Source organism: Ursus arctos, unplaced genomic scaffold, assembly GCF_023065955.2.
Source record: "Ursus arctos isolate Adak ecotype North America unplaced genomic scaffold, UrsArc2.0 scaffold_7, whole genome shotgun sequence".
In the NCBI taxonomy this organism is placed as follows: Eukaryota; Metazoa; Chordata; class Mammalia; order Carnivora; family Ursidae; genus Ursus; species Ursus arctos.
Genome location: NW_026623089.1, coordinates 73939328 through 73957239, shown reverse-complemented (window position 1 = coordinate 73957239; position 17912 = coordinate 73939328). Strand labels below are relative to the sequence as shown.

At 38.5% G+C, this 17912-nt stretch overlaps 1 protein-coding gene and 1 pseudogene across 1 annotated transcript in view; one reads left to right on the top strand and one right to left on the bottom strand.

The window, feature by feature from the left end:
* Positions 1-17912, bottom strand: part of PCDH15 (protocadherin related 15) — a 1631248-nt gene that overhangs the window by 750479 nt on the left and 862857 nt on the right. The window contains exon 4 of the mRNA XM_057308638.1: positions 13578-13696. Coding sequence (XP_057164621.1) covers positions 13578-13668 — 91 coding nt within the window. The 5' untranslated portion in view covers positions 13669-13696. The remainder of the gene's footprint in view (positions 1-13577; positions 13697-17912) is intronic.
* LOC113258989 (peroxiredoxin-1-like) lies at positions 557-1101 on the top strand (annotated as a pseudogene).

Sequence of the window (17912 nt, the reverse complement as noted above, 5' to 3'; positions counted from 1 at the left end):
CTATTCTGACATATTTTTTTTCTTTTCATTTATCTTAAGAGCACCTCTTCAATAACTTTTTATATCAAACCTGTTCAAAATGATTTTCAAATCTCAAACCTGAAAGAATTTTCACAAACATACTTAAGAAATATATTTCAGAAATACCAGTAAAGATATTTCCTTTTTTTCTAGTTTTATATAATGAACTCTACAATAGAATCCAATTGATCAGTATAATTTGCTAATATATTCAAATGAATGTGTTGCCAAACTTGTCACACATACAGCATTAAGAAAAGAGAGTCTATTTATAGATTCTCTGAAGTTAGAATATAATTTTCCCTTTGTGCATACTTTTGAAATTCAATTGCTCCTATACATCTTTCATTCAAGAAAGTGAATTATGTATGTATATACATATAGGTAAGTAGGTATGTAGACTTTTTCCCCCATTAGAGCAATATGTCTTTGCAATTTGATATAGTTCCAAAAAATTCCGTTTAAAATATGGGTGTGGGGGTCTTTTTCCTGACTAGTCTTTGGTGTGTTCTGTCTCAGATCTGCCAATAGAAAGATGTCTTCAGGAAATGCCAAAATTGGGCACCCTGCCCCCAACTTCAAAGCCAAGACGGTTATGCCAGATGACCAGTTCAAAGACATCAGCCTCTCTGACTACAAAGGAAAATATGCTGGGTTCTGACTTCATCTTTGTGTACCCCATAGAGACCATTGCTTCCAGTGATAGGGCAGAAGAATTTAAGAAACTCAAGTGTCAAGGGATTGGTGCTTCTGTAGATTCTCATTTCCATCACCTGGTGTGGGTCAACATATCCAAGAAACAAGCAGGACTGGGACCTGTGAACTGGTGGTATCACACCCCAAATGTACCATCACTCAGGACTATGGAGGCTTTAAGGCTAATGAAAGGATCTTGTGCATCTTTACCATTGATGATAAAAGGCATCCTTCAACAGATCACTATGAAGACCTCGCTGTTGGCTACTCTGTGGATGAGACTCAGACTAGTTGAGTTTACTGACAAGCATGGGGAAGTGTGGCAGTGATAACATCAAGTATGCTGTCCAGAAGAGCAGAGAATATTTCTCTAAGCAGAAGTGAGCACTGGGCTAGTTTAGGGCCGAGCTGCTGTGGGCAGCCGTGAAAAATCTCTTTGGTACTATTGTCATCTTAAAACATAAGACTTTAGACTCATTGCAGATGTGGTATGGGATGGGACAGGCCTTCTGCAGGGGCTGGGGAGGCCAGCCTTTCGTCCTCTGGAGTGAACGGCCTGAGATGTGCTCCAGGGCAGGCCGACTGAGCTGTACAGTAGTGGGGCACCACTTTTGATCTTTCATTGTTTCTATTAAACTTGAACTAAGAAAAAAAAATGAAGAAACAAGATACAGTGTAAGAATCACATAAGCATAAAATTCTGAATGAGATTTGGTTGTTTCTAAAGCCTACTGAATATGCTTTTCATATTCTAAGTCATTGATTTTTAAAAAAATCTATTCATTATTTGTTTACTCTACCAAAACGTGTCAACAATCTTAAACTGCAGTATTTCATATCACACTGCATTGTGCAAGGTCAACAAGGAGTACTACTATTTGACACTTCCCTGCCTTGGGGGGATGTGGTTGAACCTCTTCTCTTTTTGAAGTGCTTTCTCATAAGTTTCTAGTTTCAAAATTTATTTATTTATTTGAGAGACAGAGAAAGAGTGTGTGCCAGGAGGGGCAGAGGGAGATAATCTTCAAGTGAACTCCCCACAGAGCCTGATGGGGGCTTGAACCATGACCAGGAGATCACAAAACCAAGAGTTGGATGCTTCACCCACTGAGGCACCCAGGCACCCCAGTTTCTAGTTATTCTTACTAGCAATACCATCATTGGCCAGTTGTTACTTGCAGTAATCTCTAGTGATGGGATCGACTAGTAGAAAATTCAGAATTAAAGAGTTTCTTTACAAGGCTGTTTGTTTGATGTGTCTTTTAACATCAGCATGAGCACAGCTCTTGGAAAACTCCTGAAGACTTTTCTGTAACTAGAAGCTGATTTTCATATGATTTGATTACATGAATTAGTCTCTCTGTGTCTTTTTGTGTATGCTGTGGAATGAGGCTATTAATATTATACGACAAAGAGAAATACATCATGATTGGCTTCAAATGTCATGCTTGTGCAGATCTGCTCCCAAAGCCACACTGAAACAGGGTGAGAAAAGAGACTTCTGCTGTCAGCTTAGATGGAGCCTGGGAGCTCTCAGTGACCAGTGCTGACAGCCTGCATGGGCTCAGGGCCAGTCTTGGGGTTCATTGGGCAGTAGTCCTGCTAGTGTTTTTTTTTTTTTTTTCCTGAGGATATATCTCAGTTTACATATTTAAATAAACTCCCATGGAATTGATAATTTCACAAATGCTATTTGGCAAAGGTCTTAGTTTGAATTTAAGTCTTATGAATTTAGAGATTAGAGTGAAAATGTTTTCAAACTTCATTATCATTGGAAATGAAATCCAATGGCATCTCCTCTAAAGTGCTCATCTGATAATAGAAGGAAACTTTAGAGGTATTGCAGTGTGTGTGAGCTCTGGGAATTTTTTTTTCTTCTTCTCTAAAATGCTATCCTAATTCCTTCCTGCACCAAATGAGATTGAACGTCCAGTTAAGATTATCTTTTTAATGTAGACCAAACTGTTAGAAACATGAAGCGACTGAAGCCAAGAAAGTTCTTGTACTTTCTGGAGTTTAAATTATCTAAAGGGAGGGAGAAAGGTCACAATAGAGCAAGTGCTGGGGGTGGGGGAAGCTAGAGGGAGGGAGAGGGAAGGTGAGGGAGAGGGAGGGGGAGGGGAGAGAGAGAGACAGAAGACAAAGAAGCAAGAAAGAGAACAAATAAGGATGGAAGAGAAGGTTGGGAGAATGTAGGAAACAAAATGCAAAGAAGAAAGTGATAGGAGCACCATCTCAAGTGAGTGAAGAAAGAGTAGGAAGAAGGAACTAAAGGAAGTTCCTGTACATAAAAAGAAACTAATCAAAATTGACAGAGTTGAAGGAAGTAGAGAAACTAAGAGAAAAATACGGAAAAGATACAGATAACCCAATGCTTACTGAGTTTCTCTTCTATGCCGTAATAAGTGCAGCTAAGAAATTCACAGGCTCTATGAGCAGAAAACCCTACAGAGAAGTATAGTACCCAGAAAGAAGTATGGAGAAGGTATATGATCTTTCTAAGGAAGGTGTGGTCCATTTAAGATGTAGCAGGTGGTTGTGTGTGTGTGTGCGTGTGTGTGTGTATAAATGTTTTCAGGTAAAGGGAACCTAATAAATACTGAATAATGATGAGGAAACATGAAGTCTACCTTACTTTAATTTGAAAATGGTAATAATTATTACAACATATTGTAATATATACATAATCACTGCCCAAATGCTGGGAAGCATAGTAAGGAGTTCGCATACATAACATCAGTCAAACCTACTAGCAGTCTAAGCAGAGCTGCCATTACCCTTGTTTAATGGACATAGATCTGAGTCTTAGTGAGGTTACATCACTCATCAAATGCATACAACGATTGTGCCAAGAATTGAAGGTCTGTCTGACTCCCAAGCTCATGTGTCAACCACAGTGCCACAGACAATCTTCCATCTCCACACAGCACTAATGGGTATCAGCTGTTACTCCTCCCATGTTCCCCTTTGCTTGGACAGCACACACGACATATAATGTATCAGGTTTGAATCTAATGGAGCTTGTCATTTGTTTTCCAAGTAACGCAAAACTATCTCATCCTAAAAATCTTTCTAGGACTAACAATGAATCATGGAACACTACATCAAAAATTAAGGATGTACTGTATGGTGACTAACATAATAAAAAATAAAAAAAAATCTTTCTAGGACCAACTACAGCTGACACAGACTTTGACACACTTCCAAATATGCTGTCCTTTTCACTCCCACCCTTCACAACATACAGTATCTTGATTTATACTTGTAATCTGTTTGTTCCTTGTACTGATACTTCATATGAACTAGGCTATAGCATTCATGAGGTCAAAAAATGTACCTTATTGATATTTGCATCCCCCGAACTTAGTACGAATCTGGCACACCAGAAATGTTAATACATAAAGAGTGAATAAATGGACAATAGGGATTGATCATGGTGCCATGATTCTCCCACACTCCATGGATCAGGGTCTATATTACTCAACTTTCTTGAGTCCTGTAGCACTCTGTCCTAACAGTATGAAATATAATAGTTAAGACTGTGCCAGCTTGAGCCATGCTGCCTGAAGTAGGATCATGGTCCTTAGATGTAGGAGCCCCATGATCGGACAAGATAGCTTGCTTTCCATAAAGCTTCAATTTCCTCATCTGGAAAATAGGAATAATAGAATTTATCTCATGAGATTTTACTGAAGATTAAATAAATTGAATAAGAGAATATATACTTGGCTAAACATTCCTTTTTTTCCTTTTTGCTCTACTAAAATCTGGCTCTTCCTAGAGATTCTATTTTTCCATAGCACTGCCATCTTATTTAAAAGTATATATACATATATACATATATCATGTGTGTTATATGCAAATAAGCAATGTGAGAAGACTGTGTAGTATGGATAAGTTGTCTGGCCGTCAGAAATCAGCTGTGATTATTAGAAATCTGATGTGCATGTAATAGATGTTGTATATGCTCGCTGTCTCTGAAGAGATGAATGGTTGAATGAAATTAATGAACATAACACATTTTTAATATTTCTTTTAAATGCTGTGTTCTTTTCCCTGCAGGGATATCATTAGAAGTGCATCCCATATACCCAGCAGAACAGCCATGGCCCAGTGCTGGATACAGTCCCAACCAGTGTGGATAATGGCATTAGTATGGCCTTTTTCACACCCAGTCTCAGGCTCAGTCCGAAGAGCGCTCATCAGTATTCCAAGTGTTCAACAGAGACACTTAATAAACTCAGAGTATCTGGACAGTCATCACTGAACAGTCTAATTGAGTGGCCCTGAGGGGCAGTAGAAGGTCTTACACGAGCAGGAAAGATTAGTGACATGAGTTGGGCTACTGATCCAGGAATCGACACTGCCCTGTTATCCGCCAATGTTGTGAACAATGCCCAGAAGGGCAGCTGAGAATCAGAGAAAAGAAAGGCAGCAACCACACCGGAAGGATGGGTTCAGTTTGAACTTTCCATGGACTTTGCTCAAATACACACTATGACAAGGTAAATGCCAGCTGAATCTCTCAAAAATCACACATATATACACACACAGCTTACCTAAACTGTTTTTCCAACAGGATGCAAAACAAAACAAAAACAAAAACAAAAACAAAAACAAACAAACTAGCTGTGTGCAGCATCTCCCTACCACGGGTATTTATTGATTGCTTTTGTCCCTGCATCAACGTTGAGCAATGCCATATAAATCAAACACTCACTAAGTATGTCTCTGAACTGCTGTTTGAACTCTAGTTGCTATTCTCAAACCTCACCAACTTGCCCTACACTGTTGAAAGAGACATTTCATCTATTATATATATTTTTAATTTCAATGTTTACTTATCTCAATAATTGGGTCATTCTGCCAAGGGCTGAGGAAAGTAAATGAGACAGTCTCTGTCTTCAACAATTTATAATCTCAACATAGCACAAACATTGTATGATGTGTTGGAATATAAAAGGGGAAGAGAGGTATTATTTTTTCAGCTCAATTGAGGTATAATTGACAAAAATTGTACCTATGTAAGGTGCACAATGCGGTGTCTGGATACTCACACATTACAAAATGATTACCATAGTCAACCAAATTAACACAGCCATCATCCTGCATGGTTATCTTATTTATGTATTTATGTATTTACTTGGTGTGTATTTATGGATTGAGGCATGTATTTCTTTATTTTGCTGTGGTGAGACCACATAGTATCTACTCTCAGTGAATTTCAAGTACACACTGCAGTATCAGTAACGATCATAACCATATTGTATATTAGATTCCCAGAACTTATTCCTCTGTACCTCGAAGTTTGCACCCTTTGACTAAACTCTCTACGTTTAATTTTAATTGCATGTCATTAGTAACAACATCAAAGAATAATGGATAAGTTAGTATCGAGGAATAAACAGAATTTGAGTAAAATCTGGGGGAGAGGGGAGATTAGATTCTGATGTCATAATAAAATAGCCCAACGGATGGTGATTGTACATGGAGCTGAGGTAAAGGTCTGCTTTGGGATTTGTCACCTCCTAGTTATATCACACTGGGAAAGCAAGTTCACCTCTCTGTGTTGCTACAGCCTCCTGACCTGGCCAGGACAGAACAGCAGAGAAAGGCTACGTGGTTGTTCATATCATCTCTAGGACCTCATGGAGTTCTCATGAAACTTAAACTAAATAATACAATGTATATGGAGGAAGTAAATGCTAAATAAATGTTAGTGGTTATTGTTAAGAGATGTTGTTAACACATAAGATAAATATTGATATGATTCCTGATTTCAAAGAACTTGTTGAACAAGAAGGAATGATGAGAATACAGTCTGTAGGAACACTTCTGAATAGTGTCTGAGAAGGCACGGGATGCAATCAGTTGCAAAAACTGGGTACTATAAACAATACAGAAATAGCTTCCAGGGGTGTCTCTCCCTTTCTCTGTCTCTTTTTGTCTCTGTCTGCCTGTCTCTCTCTCACACACACACACAAAACAAAGAGACCGCAGATATGGTCAGCTGGAGCCCCATGAACGGGGTGAGCTTACAGATGAGCCCAGGGTCGACAATGATCACAAACAAGCACACGTTGTTTTGTTACCTCCGGAAACATGAACACCTAACATTTCCTGAATGAGGTCACGAAACAACATGCTCGATCCTCGGTGTTGTGTGGAGATACCCGCACACATCTGAAAACCAGAACACCAGCTCAGGGTTCTACACCGTTTTCAGAAATTACCTATGGTTCTTAAGTTCCTCAAGTTGAAAACTCAAACTCTGCCCTGCACACAGTTTCTTACTATGTCTACGCCAAATTCTTCAGCAAATTTCCATCAGTATTCTCCCAAAACAAAGACACTGCACATAATTCTATTAGTATATAGATCATGTTGTCCATTGACTATCTCTGTCATTATTATGTTTGGACAAAGAGACGGCCTTGATTTTTTAAAGATTTTATCTATCTATCTATCTATCTATCTATCTATCTAAGAGAGGGGGGCAGAGGGAGAGGGACAAGCAGACACCCCGCTGAGTGCAGAGCCAGATGCGAGGCTCATCCCAGGATTCTGAGATCACGACCTGAGCTGAAGGCAGATGCTTAACCAACTGAGCCACCCAGGTGCCCCAAGACTGCCTCATTTTTGATGCCCTAGTGTCTTTCCTAGAGTTGATATGCAATAAAATATTAACTAAATAAATGAATCCGAATATGTGGACCACAGCCAAAGTGACCATATGTGCAGAGGGTGTGAAGGGAGTTGAGTACTCTGTGCAAGGGAAGTGGCATAGAAAATGACCACACTGTCAAAAAATATCAAAATTAATTTATTAAACAATATAGCTCCTTATGGAAATATAAACAAGAGTGAGACACTTTCAAAATCACCAAAAAGGAAGAGGTAGAATATTTACCAGAAAGATGGATGAGTCTGATATGTAGATAATCAGAAAAAGTCAGTACAAAGAACCTCCGAGAAAAACAAAGTTGCAAGGAAGGCGGATCAATAGGGCTGCCTGCTGAAATGCTAGAAAATTATAGGATTTGTCCAAGAAAGTGGTCATTGGAGGCTTTAGAGAGTACAGTTTTAGTAGAGTTGTGAGAAAAAGCAAATTGCAGAGCTTAAGGGAATCGGTAGAGAAGTGGTGGTAACAGGTACAGAGATTCGGCAGGAAAAGACCCAACTAAGAAAAGCCACTCTATCATGAGCTCTATCTGTCACTGATGACTCAGAGCTGCACAAGATTACGATGACATTTTTGCTCAATTTCAATGTCTATTAAGAATATTTAAGATGAGTTCTGTCTTTCATGCAATTAGGATATGAGTATTTTATTTTCCAGTGGTTGTTAGAACCCCACAGGGAAGCATCCACATTACCACTTATCATTAGTTTTGTCTGCAGTGATTGGATGCTGAATTAGACCTTTCCCTACTTTTCCCTATCTTCACAGGACAAATGGGGATGTCCAAAGTATCAATACTTAGCTATTCCAAGTTATCTTGGAAATAACGTGTGTGTGTATTAGAGAGACAGCGAGAGCCTAAGCGTGTACAGGTGAGCAGAAAGAGAATCTTCTTTTTTTTTTTTTAAGATTTTTATTTATTTATTCGACAGAGATAGAGACAGCCAGCGAGAGAGGGAACACAAGCAGGGGGAGTGGGAGAGGAAGAAGGAGGCTCATAGTGGAGGAGCCTGCCGTGGGGCTCGATCCCATAACGCCGGGATCACGCCCTGAGCCGAAGGCAGACGCTTAACCACTGTGCCACCCAGGCGCCCCAGAAAGAGAATCTTCTAAGTACAATAATTGGTCTTCTGCTTATCAGAGTTTCCCCCCCACCCCGGGCTCTTTAACTCTCTGGCCTTTCAGAGTATACAGATGGGCTTTAAGTGAGCCGATTACTAGTGTATACAAAAGCCAAAGAAGTAATCCTTCTAGGCACAAGGTCAGAGCTTAGAGTTTATATGTGAATTTACTTACTGGGAAATTCTTGCTGAAACAAACTACGTAAAAAGGTGTATGTTTTTCAAACCTTTACTCTAAAACAAAGTCCCCGGGGGAGTGTTTAACAAGTACCCACATGTTTACCGACAGAAGAGAGGAGACAAGAAATGCAGGTGTGGGTATAACCTAAAGAGAGGACACAGCTAAGCTTTTGTCTCAGAATGAAAATAGACTCTGTCAGATGGAATAAATTACAGGGGCAGACAAAAAAAGATGTTTATAACATATAGAAATACAAACTTGCATAACAATACATGCTAGCATATGATTTTTGTCTAAAATGTATATTATTTATGTATACAGTAGATACGTGTGTGTGCACACGTATTTGCTCAGTGTCTATGAACGCTGCCTTAGGAAATCAAATTTAAATGAGGGATGAAGATGTTTCACAGACAACACAGCTCATCAAAAATTACTTACAGTCTTCAATGATCATGTTTAATTTAATTTGATTATACTGAAGGAGACTCAAGAGAAACTGTTGCACGATACTATGTCCAGAGAAAGGTAATGTTGTCAGGAAGAAGATCACGTGTATTACACTTAGGAATAGCATACTCAGAGGATACGGGATTTTTGAGACATGTCCAGCATGATCCTGGGGGCAGTGAGGGTCCCACTGCAGCTGGTGAGGGAGGGAGAGCCCTATAGTAATGCCCTCATGACAGTCTGGAAAAGCCTGCGAATAGGAGCCATTATGACCATCCCGCTGCTCTCGCACAGCTGTTCTGTTTACTGAACCAACGCTCCTCTCCATATGGCATCTCAAGTGGGGACCCACCTTACTTGGAAACCCAAGTGTCTAAGCTCATTTAATAGAATCCCCTTATGATTCTATTATCAGCGTTGTAATTTATAGGCCATTCTTCTCTAAAGTTATTTAGCATCAGCCAACGTCACCGATAAAAACAAAGTTTCCAGCCTTGGCCTCAAACCTTAGATGGTCACACTCTCAACTGACTGGCATGCATATCCCTTCCCTGACCTTCCATAGATTCCCTAACAACAAGCATGAAAATGAACCTGGAAATGCTCCTTAAACTTCACCCCGTTTCATGTGAATCAGGAAGCTCTCTCAGGGAATACAGTAATACTCCTCAGAATGAAGTGTAATTTAACAAAGTCTTCAAGGTGTTTGGTAAATTTGGAGAGACATAAAAAAAAAAGAACATTTATACAAGTACGGAGGCACAAAGTACTCCATTATAAATAAATATGTAAGTTTATAAAAAGAAGTACAATGATTTATAAGTGTTGAGAAGTAATAATAGCAATAAAGATCAACAGTTAATTGAACATTAACCATATACCAGATGCTATGCGAAACTTAAAATCTGAGTTCCAAGAGTGAGTGTTATTTATAAGGGAACAGGCTCAGGGACTGTGGTGACTCAACAGGCTCTTAACCAGGGCCGCTTCATGTGGCTGTATGGTTGGGCGTATATAGCAGTTCCCTTCACGTCGCAGATGTGTGCTCGTTTATATAATAGCTGAAAGGCAAGGCGGAAGACGTTTGGCTTCCAGCTAAATGCTGGAGCAGCCAGGGAGAGCGCTTTCTTCAATAAAGTCAGGCTGGCTTTCCTAGTGTGATTCTCTTAGTGAATCTCTCTCTCCTACAGACAGACAGAAACACACAGACGGATGCACGCGCACACACACACACACACACACACACACCCAGTGGTACACATACCTTCTAAAACTCCTCTAACACTGTGGTTTGAACTTAGTCATAATGTTACAGAATATAGTTTATTTTTTAAACAAAGATTTTTCCTATTTGATTATGGCAGTAATATAGATTTAATAAGGACAATTTGAAAATGCAGAGGAAATCATACAACATCAAATAAAACAGACCTATTACCCATATATCATAGTCCCATTCTTGCTCTCTCTCTCCTCTCTCCCTTCATGAACTCAAAATCAACACAAAATCAACAAACCCTTTGCACAACTTTGCTTATTTACCTCCCTGTGAATAGCATGTTAGAACAAGAGACATCTTTTATAGATCTTTTTCTCCCACATCACACACGATTTAGCAGATGGCTCTGCTTCCTCTGCTTCTCAATGATGCCTCCCCCCACCCCAGACTCCCCACAATCAATGTGGGATCAGGGCATATGTTCCCATTCAAATAAACTTGTCAGGACTCATAATGCGTGAAACCTCAATCAAGAATATCAATTCCAATGCGATCTATGGGTAGAAAGAGGCCATTAACTGAAAACGTATTCTTTTATTTTCTATCAGTTAGCTAAATTTTCACTTTTAAAATTTAATATAATACAATCAATCTCACACTATTAATGCTTGCTTAGATGTAGTCATCAAACAAAGTGTCCGTTATGGAACAGGCCGTCTACAAATTTTATTACTGAATCTAGAAACTTCCCCCAGCAATTTGAGTGAAAAATATGAAAAGACTCAAAACTTAGCCAAAGTTTTCAAGTGAAAAAATTTGTTATAAAGTATTTTAAATAATAATTATCTAATATGTTTCCCTTAGAAGCAGTTCTACACATTTGGTTAATGCTAGAGTATTTTATTTCAGGATAACTCCCTTATGCCTAAAAGAAAAAAAAAATAGGAGAAGCAGAGGAAACTGTTCTTAATTAAAAGTCCAGAAGAATCCTATTATTTCATATAAGAAAAACCTAGACTTTTATCCTGACAGACTGCTATCCTAATAGCCTTAAGGTAGTTTAAATTCCTTCTCCTTCATTTTTCTCTATTCAAGTCTCCTAACCATGTATGCAACCAGTTGCCAAGTATCATAATGGTCTAGTCCAACCAGCAGATTATCTATGGCAAAGTATTCTTATCACTTCTCACTTTTCCTCACAGGTTTCTATCATGTTTATGACATCACCATTGTCTTCCTTCCAGCTAATCTTATATACCTGCATCCCCAAGCATTTGGGTTAAAAACACATTGCTTTGAGAAATGCTTACTGCATATCTCCATTTAGTGCTATTTTGTGTGTTAACCACATATTTCTGAGTTCTGATTTACTCCTTCATTGCCTGGGCTCCCAATTTTATACAGATTTTTTTTTAAAAAAATAGCAACTATAAGAACGATTTTCAGCCACACATCACTGAACAACTGGATAACAGTGATACCACAGAGTCCCTGATGGAGGGAGGTTAGAGAGAAGTGAAGACATGGGGTGGGGGTGCCGGGGGGCGGGGAGTTCCTAAGGAACAGACTGAGACATTAGCATGGGGATACACAGGAGCAGCCCAGGACAGAAGAGACACTAGAAAGTACATAAAGGAAAGAGATCTGTACAAAACAGAATTCATGCTTCTCTGCCACAGCTCCAATCCCTTCCGTCTTCCTGAGAATCGAGTGGGTCCCCTGGTGGAGCAGGCCGAGCAGGTGTCTCACGAGGACCGCTGGAGCCATCCCCAGTGCAGTCCCACAGGGGCGGGCCTCCTGCACGCAGCCCCGGGGCAGGTGTGAGGCTGCACGCTGCTTCAGAAAGTAGATGACATGGTGGCCAGCAGTCACCTGGTCTTATTTCGGAGGCGATGTGAGCACATTTAGAAAGAGCAAGAGCTCTAATGAACTTATTAAGGAAACCAATAGCATTCCAGGTTAAACCAGGAGTCATTTCCTCTGATAACCTAAATTACGTTGCTGATAAGTACAGAGCGTGTGCCAGTCTAATGTGAGCAATGACAGTGAATCCTTCCCCACTGAGTGTGAACACTAAATATGAATAAAAATAGAATGCCTTATGACATAAAGAACTATCAATACAGATTTGTCATCCATTCCTGGGGCAAACTGAAAATATATTGTTTTAATAGAAAGTCATGCTCTTCTAAGTTTCATTGATTTTTATTGTTGCTTCAAAGTAGCAGTTACCCTATTTATTTATTATGACATTTAATTTTTTTAAATGGAGATTTGTAATTGACAGAAATGGCAATGATACGAACATTGAGTTCAGACACAAAGTAAGCAATGTGCTAATTAGTAACACTTTTCAAGGAATTAGGCTCATTAGTTTATGAAAATTTTGCTATTGAAAATTATTCTGCAAGTCTCCAAAGAGTCATATTTTCTAATGATGAAGGAATAAGAATGTCTTACTATGGGTGCAATTTGAATATTGTTTGTGGTAAAGAAAAATAGATTCATCTATCTTCAGATCATTCAATTTAGCCAAGCAAAGCATAAAAAAATAATATTAATCCCATTCTTTGTTGCCATTAAATGCAACCAAATAATAGAGCAACGAGGGTGAAGAGGGTCTGCTTGCCTGTGGCTGGGGACCCTGAATGCTGAACAAATGTGGGGTAAAAACAATGAAAAGGAAAAATAAAAGAAAACTCAGTTTTCTACAGTGGGCACATTTGTCCATTTCTAAAATATTATATATATATTAAATATTTAAATATTTAATTTTCAAATATTATATATATATATCATATATATATCAGAGATCTTTTTTCATAGGAAATTTTGATATATTTTAAATTCTTAAACTTTATATGAACCATTGCTTGTGTCTATTCAAGAGTTAGTAAATAGAATTGAATGTTGTTGTTGTTGTTTTTTCCATAGCAATTACATATTTGCTCAGTGATAATGAGTAAGTGTTCAAAGGGAGGCCTTGCTCTGGATTTTCTACCGAACCACAATCCTTATTAAGAAATGAGGTGCATCCAGACGCCACTTCTGTAGGATTATTTTAATTCAGGTAAATTATTGCACACAGCTACTAACCTTTAAAAATGAACACAAATTAGCATTATTCATTTCAGTCTTGTGTTTCATTTTGCATTTAATAACAGAAACCCCAGCTAACTCTCAAAGTCAGACTAGAAGCAGACTTACCATCATCATACTGGCCAAAGCAGATTGCCGAGAGTGCTCCGAGGATAATTCCTGACGCTAACCATTTCCAGAGATAAAATTGTTGTAGCATCTTCTGTCAAATTCCACTCAAGGCTGATCTGAAATAATAGGAGAGAGAAGGAAACATGGGACAAGTTCACTAATCTGTGATAGGTAAACACAACTGTCACGGCAGAGAAAAGCCTTAATATTAGACTTCATAGGCAATGACCGGCACCACACCATGCATTAACAAAGGGGCACAGCTGTTTAATGCCCTGCAACTCTTTACCCACGTGAGTTTGCAGACAAGGACTCTCTAAGGAAGGAAATATTTTCTGTGACTTACTCTGTAAGCAAGTAAATTGAGAAATTAACTTACGGATGAAACCAGAACCACGCCCTTTGAAACACAGAGACCCTGTGAGTGTACCAAATGTTAAACAGTTTAAGTTACTAAATTTATGTTGTCTATAGCACAGTTCAATGATAAAGAGTACATTGTTTTATTTTTTAAAAGTTTATTTATTTAGAGAGAGTACGCGAATAGTGGGAGGGACAGAGGGAGAGAATCTCAAGCGGACTCTCTTCTGAGCATGGAGCTAGACATGGGGCTCGATCGCATGACCCTGAGACCATGACCTGAGTGGAAACCACAAGTCAGTGGCTTAACCCAGGCGCCCCAAGTGTACGTTGTTTTATGACAATTTAAGCTGGCAAACGAGTTGTTAATATCCTACATGAAAATTTCAATGGACATTTGTTTTACACAATCAAATAGAAAAACCCCTCTTTACATTTAGTATTGGTTTCTAGCAGAGCTATAGGAGATTGACTATGCCAAGTAAGACCAAGGGTAGACCATCCATTTCTACCACATCTGTCTTCCAAAGCATTAGGATGCATTTCATTTTCATCCCTTTGCTTTTCTTTGCAATCTCCCAGCAAGTAAAGAAACTGAGTGAAATATTAGTGGCCAGTGAGCACCCGGAAATGTCTTCTTGAAAGAATGATGTGCTAAGTTTCGGTGTAAATTGAAGAAATCATTCACATGGAATTGCTCAAAGTGACCTTGGTTATAGATCATGGTAGAACAGGGACAGGAGCTCTGCTTTTCTAACTCAGTGCACTTCTACACTCAAGTTCTTAAGGGGTGAGAAGACAAAAGGAAAGAGTGAATGAGTGCAAAGGGGCAAAGGGGACAGTGAGGCTGTGATGGGGCACAGGGTTTGTCTGTGGAGGCCAGCTGGGGCCAATTTCTGTAATGGCTGTCGGGTGGGAATGCAAACCATTGTTACCAGGTCTTCTGAGTTTCCAGAATATTGTAGAAATCCAAATTTCCATGTGTGATGGCTCAGTGTTTAGATGACTATCCAACCCTTTTTATAACCAAGTGCTTCTGGCGGGCCATAGTATTCTCTGAGGGCCTTGGGTTTACCACTCCTGCCCAGGATTCTCTCTCCTTAGACAACTTGTAGTAAGACTCATTAGAATGTAACAAGGAAATATTTTCATTCCACCTTTACATGCATTTTATTTCATCCATATTTCTCTTTTATAATGTTTATTTGTACAGTAGCATATATAAATATACATAATTTCTTTTAAACTTGTATTAAAAATGTGAGCCCAATTTTTTTTTTTACTCATAGGATGCATAGTCCTTAAATTTCAGAGGTCACCGCATTAGATCGCACACATTTAAGAATGGGAGTAAGAAATGGGGGGTAATCAGAAGGGGGAATGAAGCATGAGAGACTATGGACTCTGAGAAACAAACTGAGGCTTCAGAGGGGAGGGGGTGGGGGAATGGGATAGACTGGTGATGGGTAGTAAGGAGGGCACGTATTGCATGGTGCACTGGGTGTTATACGCAACTAATGAATCATTGAACTTTACATCGGAAACCAGGGATGTACTGTATGGTGACTAACATAATATAATAAAAAAACATTAAAATAAAAAAAAAAGAATGGGAGTAAGAATGTTTCCTTATCTAAAACAAACAGACAAACAAAAAGGAACCTTCTTTTTACCTGGCCCTCACACATTTTCTTTCTCCCTTACTGACAATAGACTTAGCCTCTTCTCTTATACCTTCTAGGCATAGATAGCCCAAAGAAGAGCCCAGTATTAAACATTAAGAGAACCTAAGAAACCACACGTACAACTGACCAGTGCTAGCATACGCAAAAGCAGTGGATTAGAGTTAAAATTCAAGTTATTCTTTATAAATTCAAGTTATTCAACTTACCAGTTATATGATTTTGAGCAAGTTAAAAAGCATCTCGGTCTTACCTTCCTTATCACTAACATGAAGATAAAGCAGTACCTACCCCAGAAGTTTATCTTGAGGATTAAATAAGTGATGGTCGGTGCCTCAAACAGAGATTAATATGAGCATTTCTGACTCAGCATCTATGGAGCCTTCAAAGCGCTTAAACATATATTTTCCCAACCTATCTTTAGGAGAGCCTCTAAGGTAGGTGCTATTATCTCCGTTCTGTGGAAGAAAGGTCACGTTCACTGGCTTAGAGTTATACACTGGTGAGCGGCTGAAGACGTGGTAGAGGGGCTGAGTCTGAAACCTCTGCTCATTGCATTACAGGAGAGGACTAGACAATTTCACAAGAACACATGGCTCAGAAGGCTTCAAAGGATATGGAGGCCTCTTCCCAAATCTGGGTAGAGCCCTGCTAAGATCTGTACAAATGATAGCTCCAAACCTTTTTCTCTAAAAAATATGATAACATTCGGAAACAGAAAATAGAATCTAAAATTAAAAAAAAATATATATATATATATATATATATATAGAGAGAGAGAGAGAGAGAGAGAGAGAAATACTTAAAAATATTTATTAAAAGACACGTAAATGAAAAGCAATACTAGCTTCCCAAATGACAAAAGAGCAATGTTGTGTTTCTTCGTGGGTCCTTAATCAACCAACTTGACTTCCCTCTTACTGCCTTAGTTTTTAGTATTATGTTCTTGCAATGTGTCATTTTGTTTTGCTTCTGAGTCAAACTATTTGGTTCCATTTAACAGCCTTCAAGATGAAAACCACCAGCCAGGTCACAATTTTAAAATTACTAAGGCCACTGCATTAGTCTATCTCCAGAAATAGAACCCCTTGATCTGTGATCCTGTATATTGTTACTAGAGAATCATACTTAGACTTTTGAAAATATCACAATAAAATCTTGCATAAAAATTCATTTAGACTAGATATAGTACTTACCACCTGGGGTAATAAAAATATTTGGGAGAGTATGTTGTTTTGAATAATAAGAAAGATAGGAACTTTTCTATCTCATAGTTTTTTACTACTCAATTTATATATTTATCATTTCCAAGGCAAGTTTAATCAGTTCAATTGTCTCAACATTTATAGCACCTAAAAGAAAGTTATGACTCATCATGTCAGCCTGATATCCTAAAACACAATGCACATATTGGCTTAACAAGAAAATCCTGATTTCTAAATAAAGATGCAATGAGAAGATACCTTCTGGAAAGAGGCTACACTTCTGGAAACAAAGACTAAGGACCCACATGATTAATAAACTTATCATGCCAGTCAGCTGGCAGGCTCTTCTATTATCAAGTAAGTTGGAACAGATCAAACATTTTAATAAAAAAAATTTCATTACTAGTTATGCAATCTGTAGGATTGCAGACAAAGTTCTTAGAGGAGATGAAACTCCAAATCTTGTTAGAGGACAGCAGGTAAATGAAAGACATTTTAAACAACATTTCCAATGTGTTGTAGTACATTTACTATGAATTCTATATCAACCTCTGCCATGTTCTCTGGATACAAGTCTTCCATCCAGATCTCCTTGGCCAATAATGTTATGCTCTAGCAATCTAGACCATGCCCCATTCTAGAAAGGAATGGGGCTCACCTACAAATAAGTTCATTGTACTTCCTTTCTGGAGGTAAATTAATTGGTAAATTCAATACTCTGGTATACCTAATAAACTCCTGTTTTTGCTATAGTGATTCAGAAACAGCATTCTATTGTCAAATATATTGGGGGAAAAAGGTGGCTTTCCCATTATATTTTAATTCTACGTGTAAGTGGTTGAGTTTCATGAAATTTATAATATATCTTCCATAGGCTTAAGAGCATTTTACTACAATTATTCAAGATACAATATATCCATCTTGACTTCCACATCATTCAGATTCCCCACCAGACAAAACTCATATTTATTTCTCTGGCATTCCATGCTCTCAGAAATTCATTTAATCAACAAGCCGTCATGGAGGGTCTATGAGGTACCACTCACTCTTCTAGGCAGCGGCAAACTATCAATGACAGAAGCCCA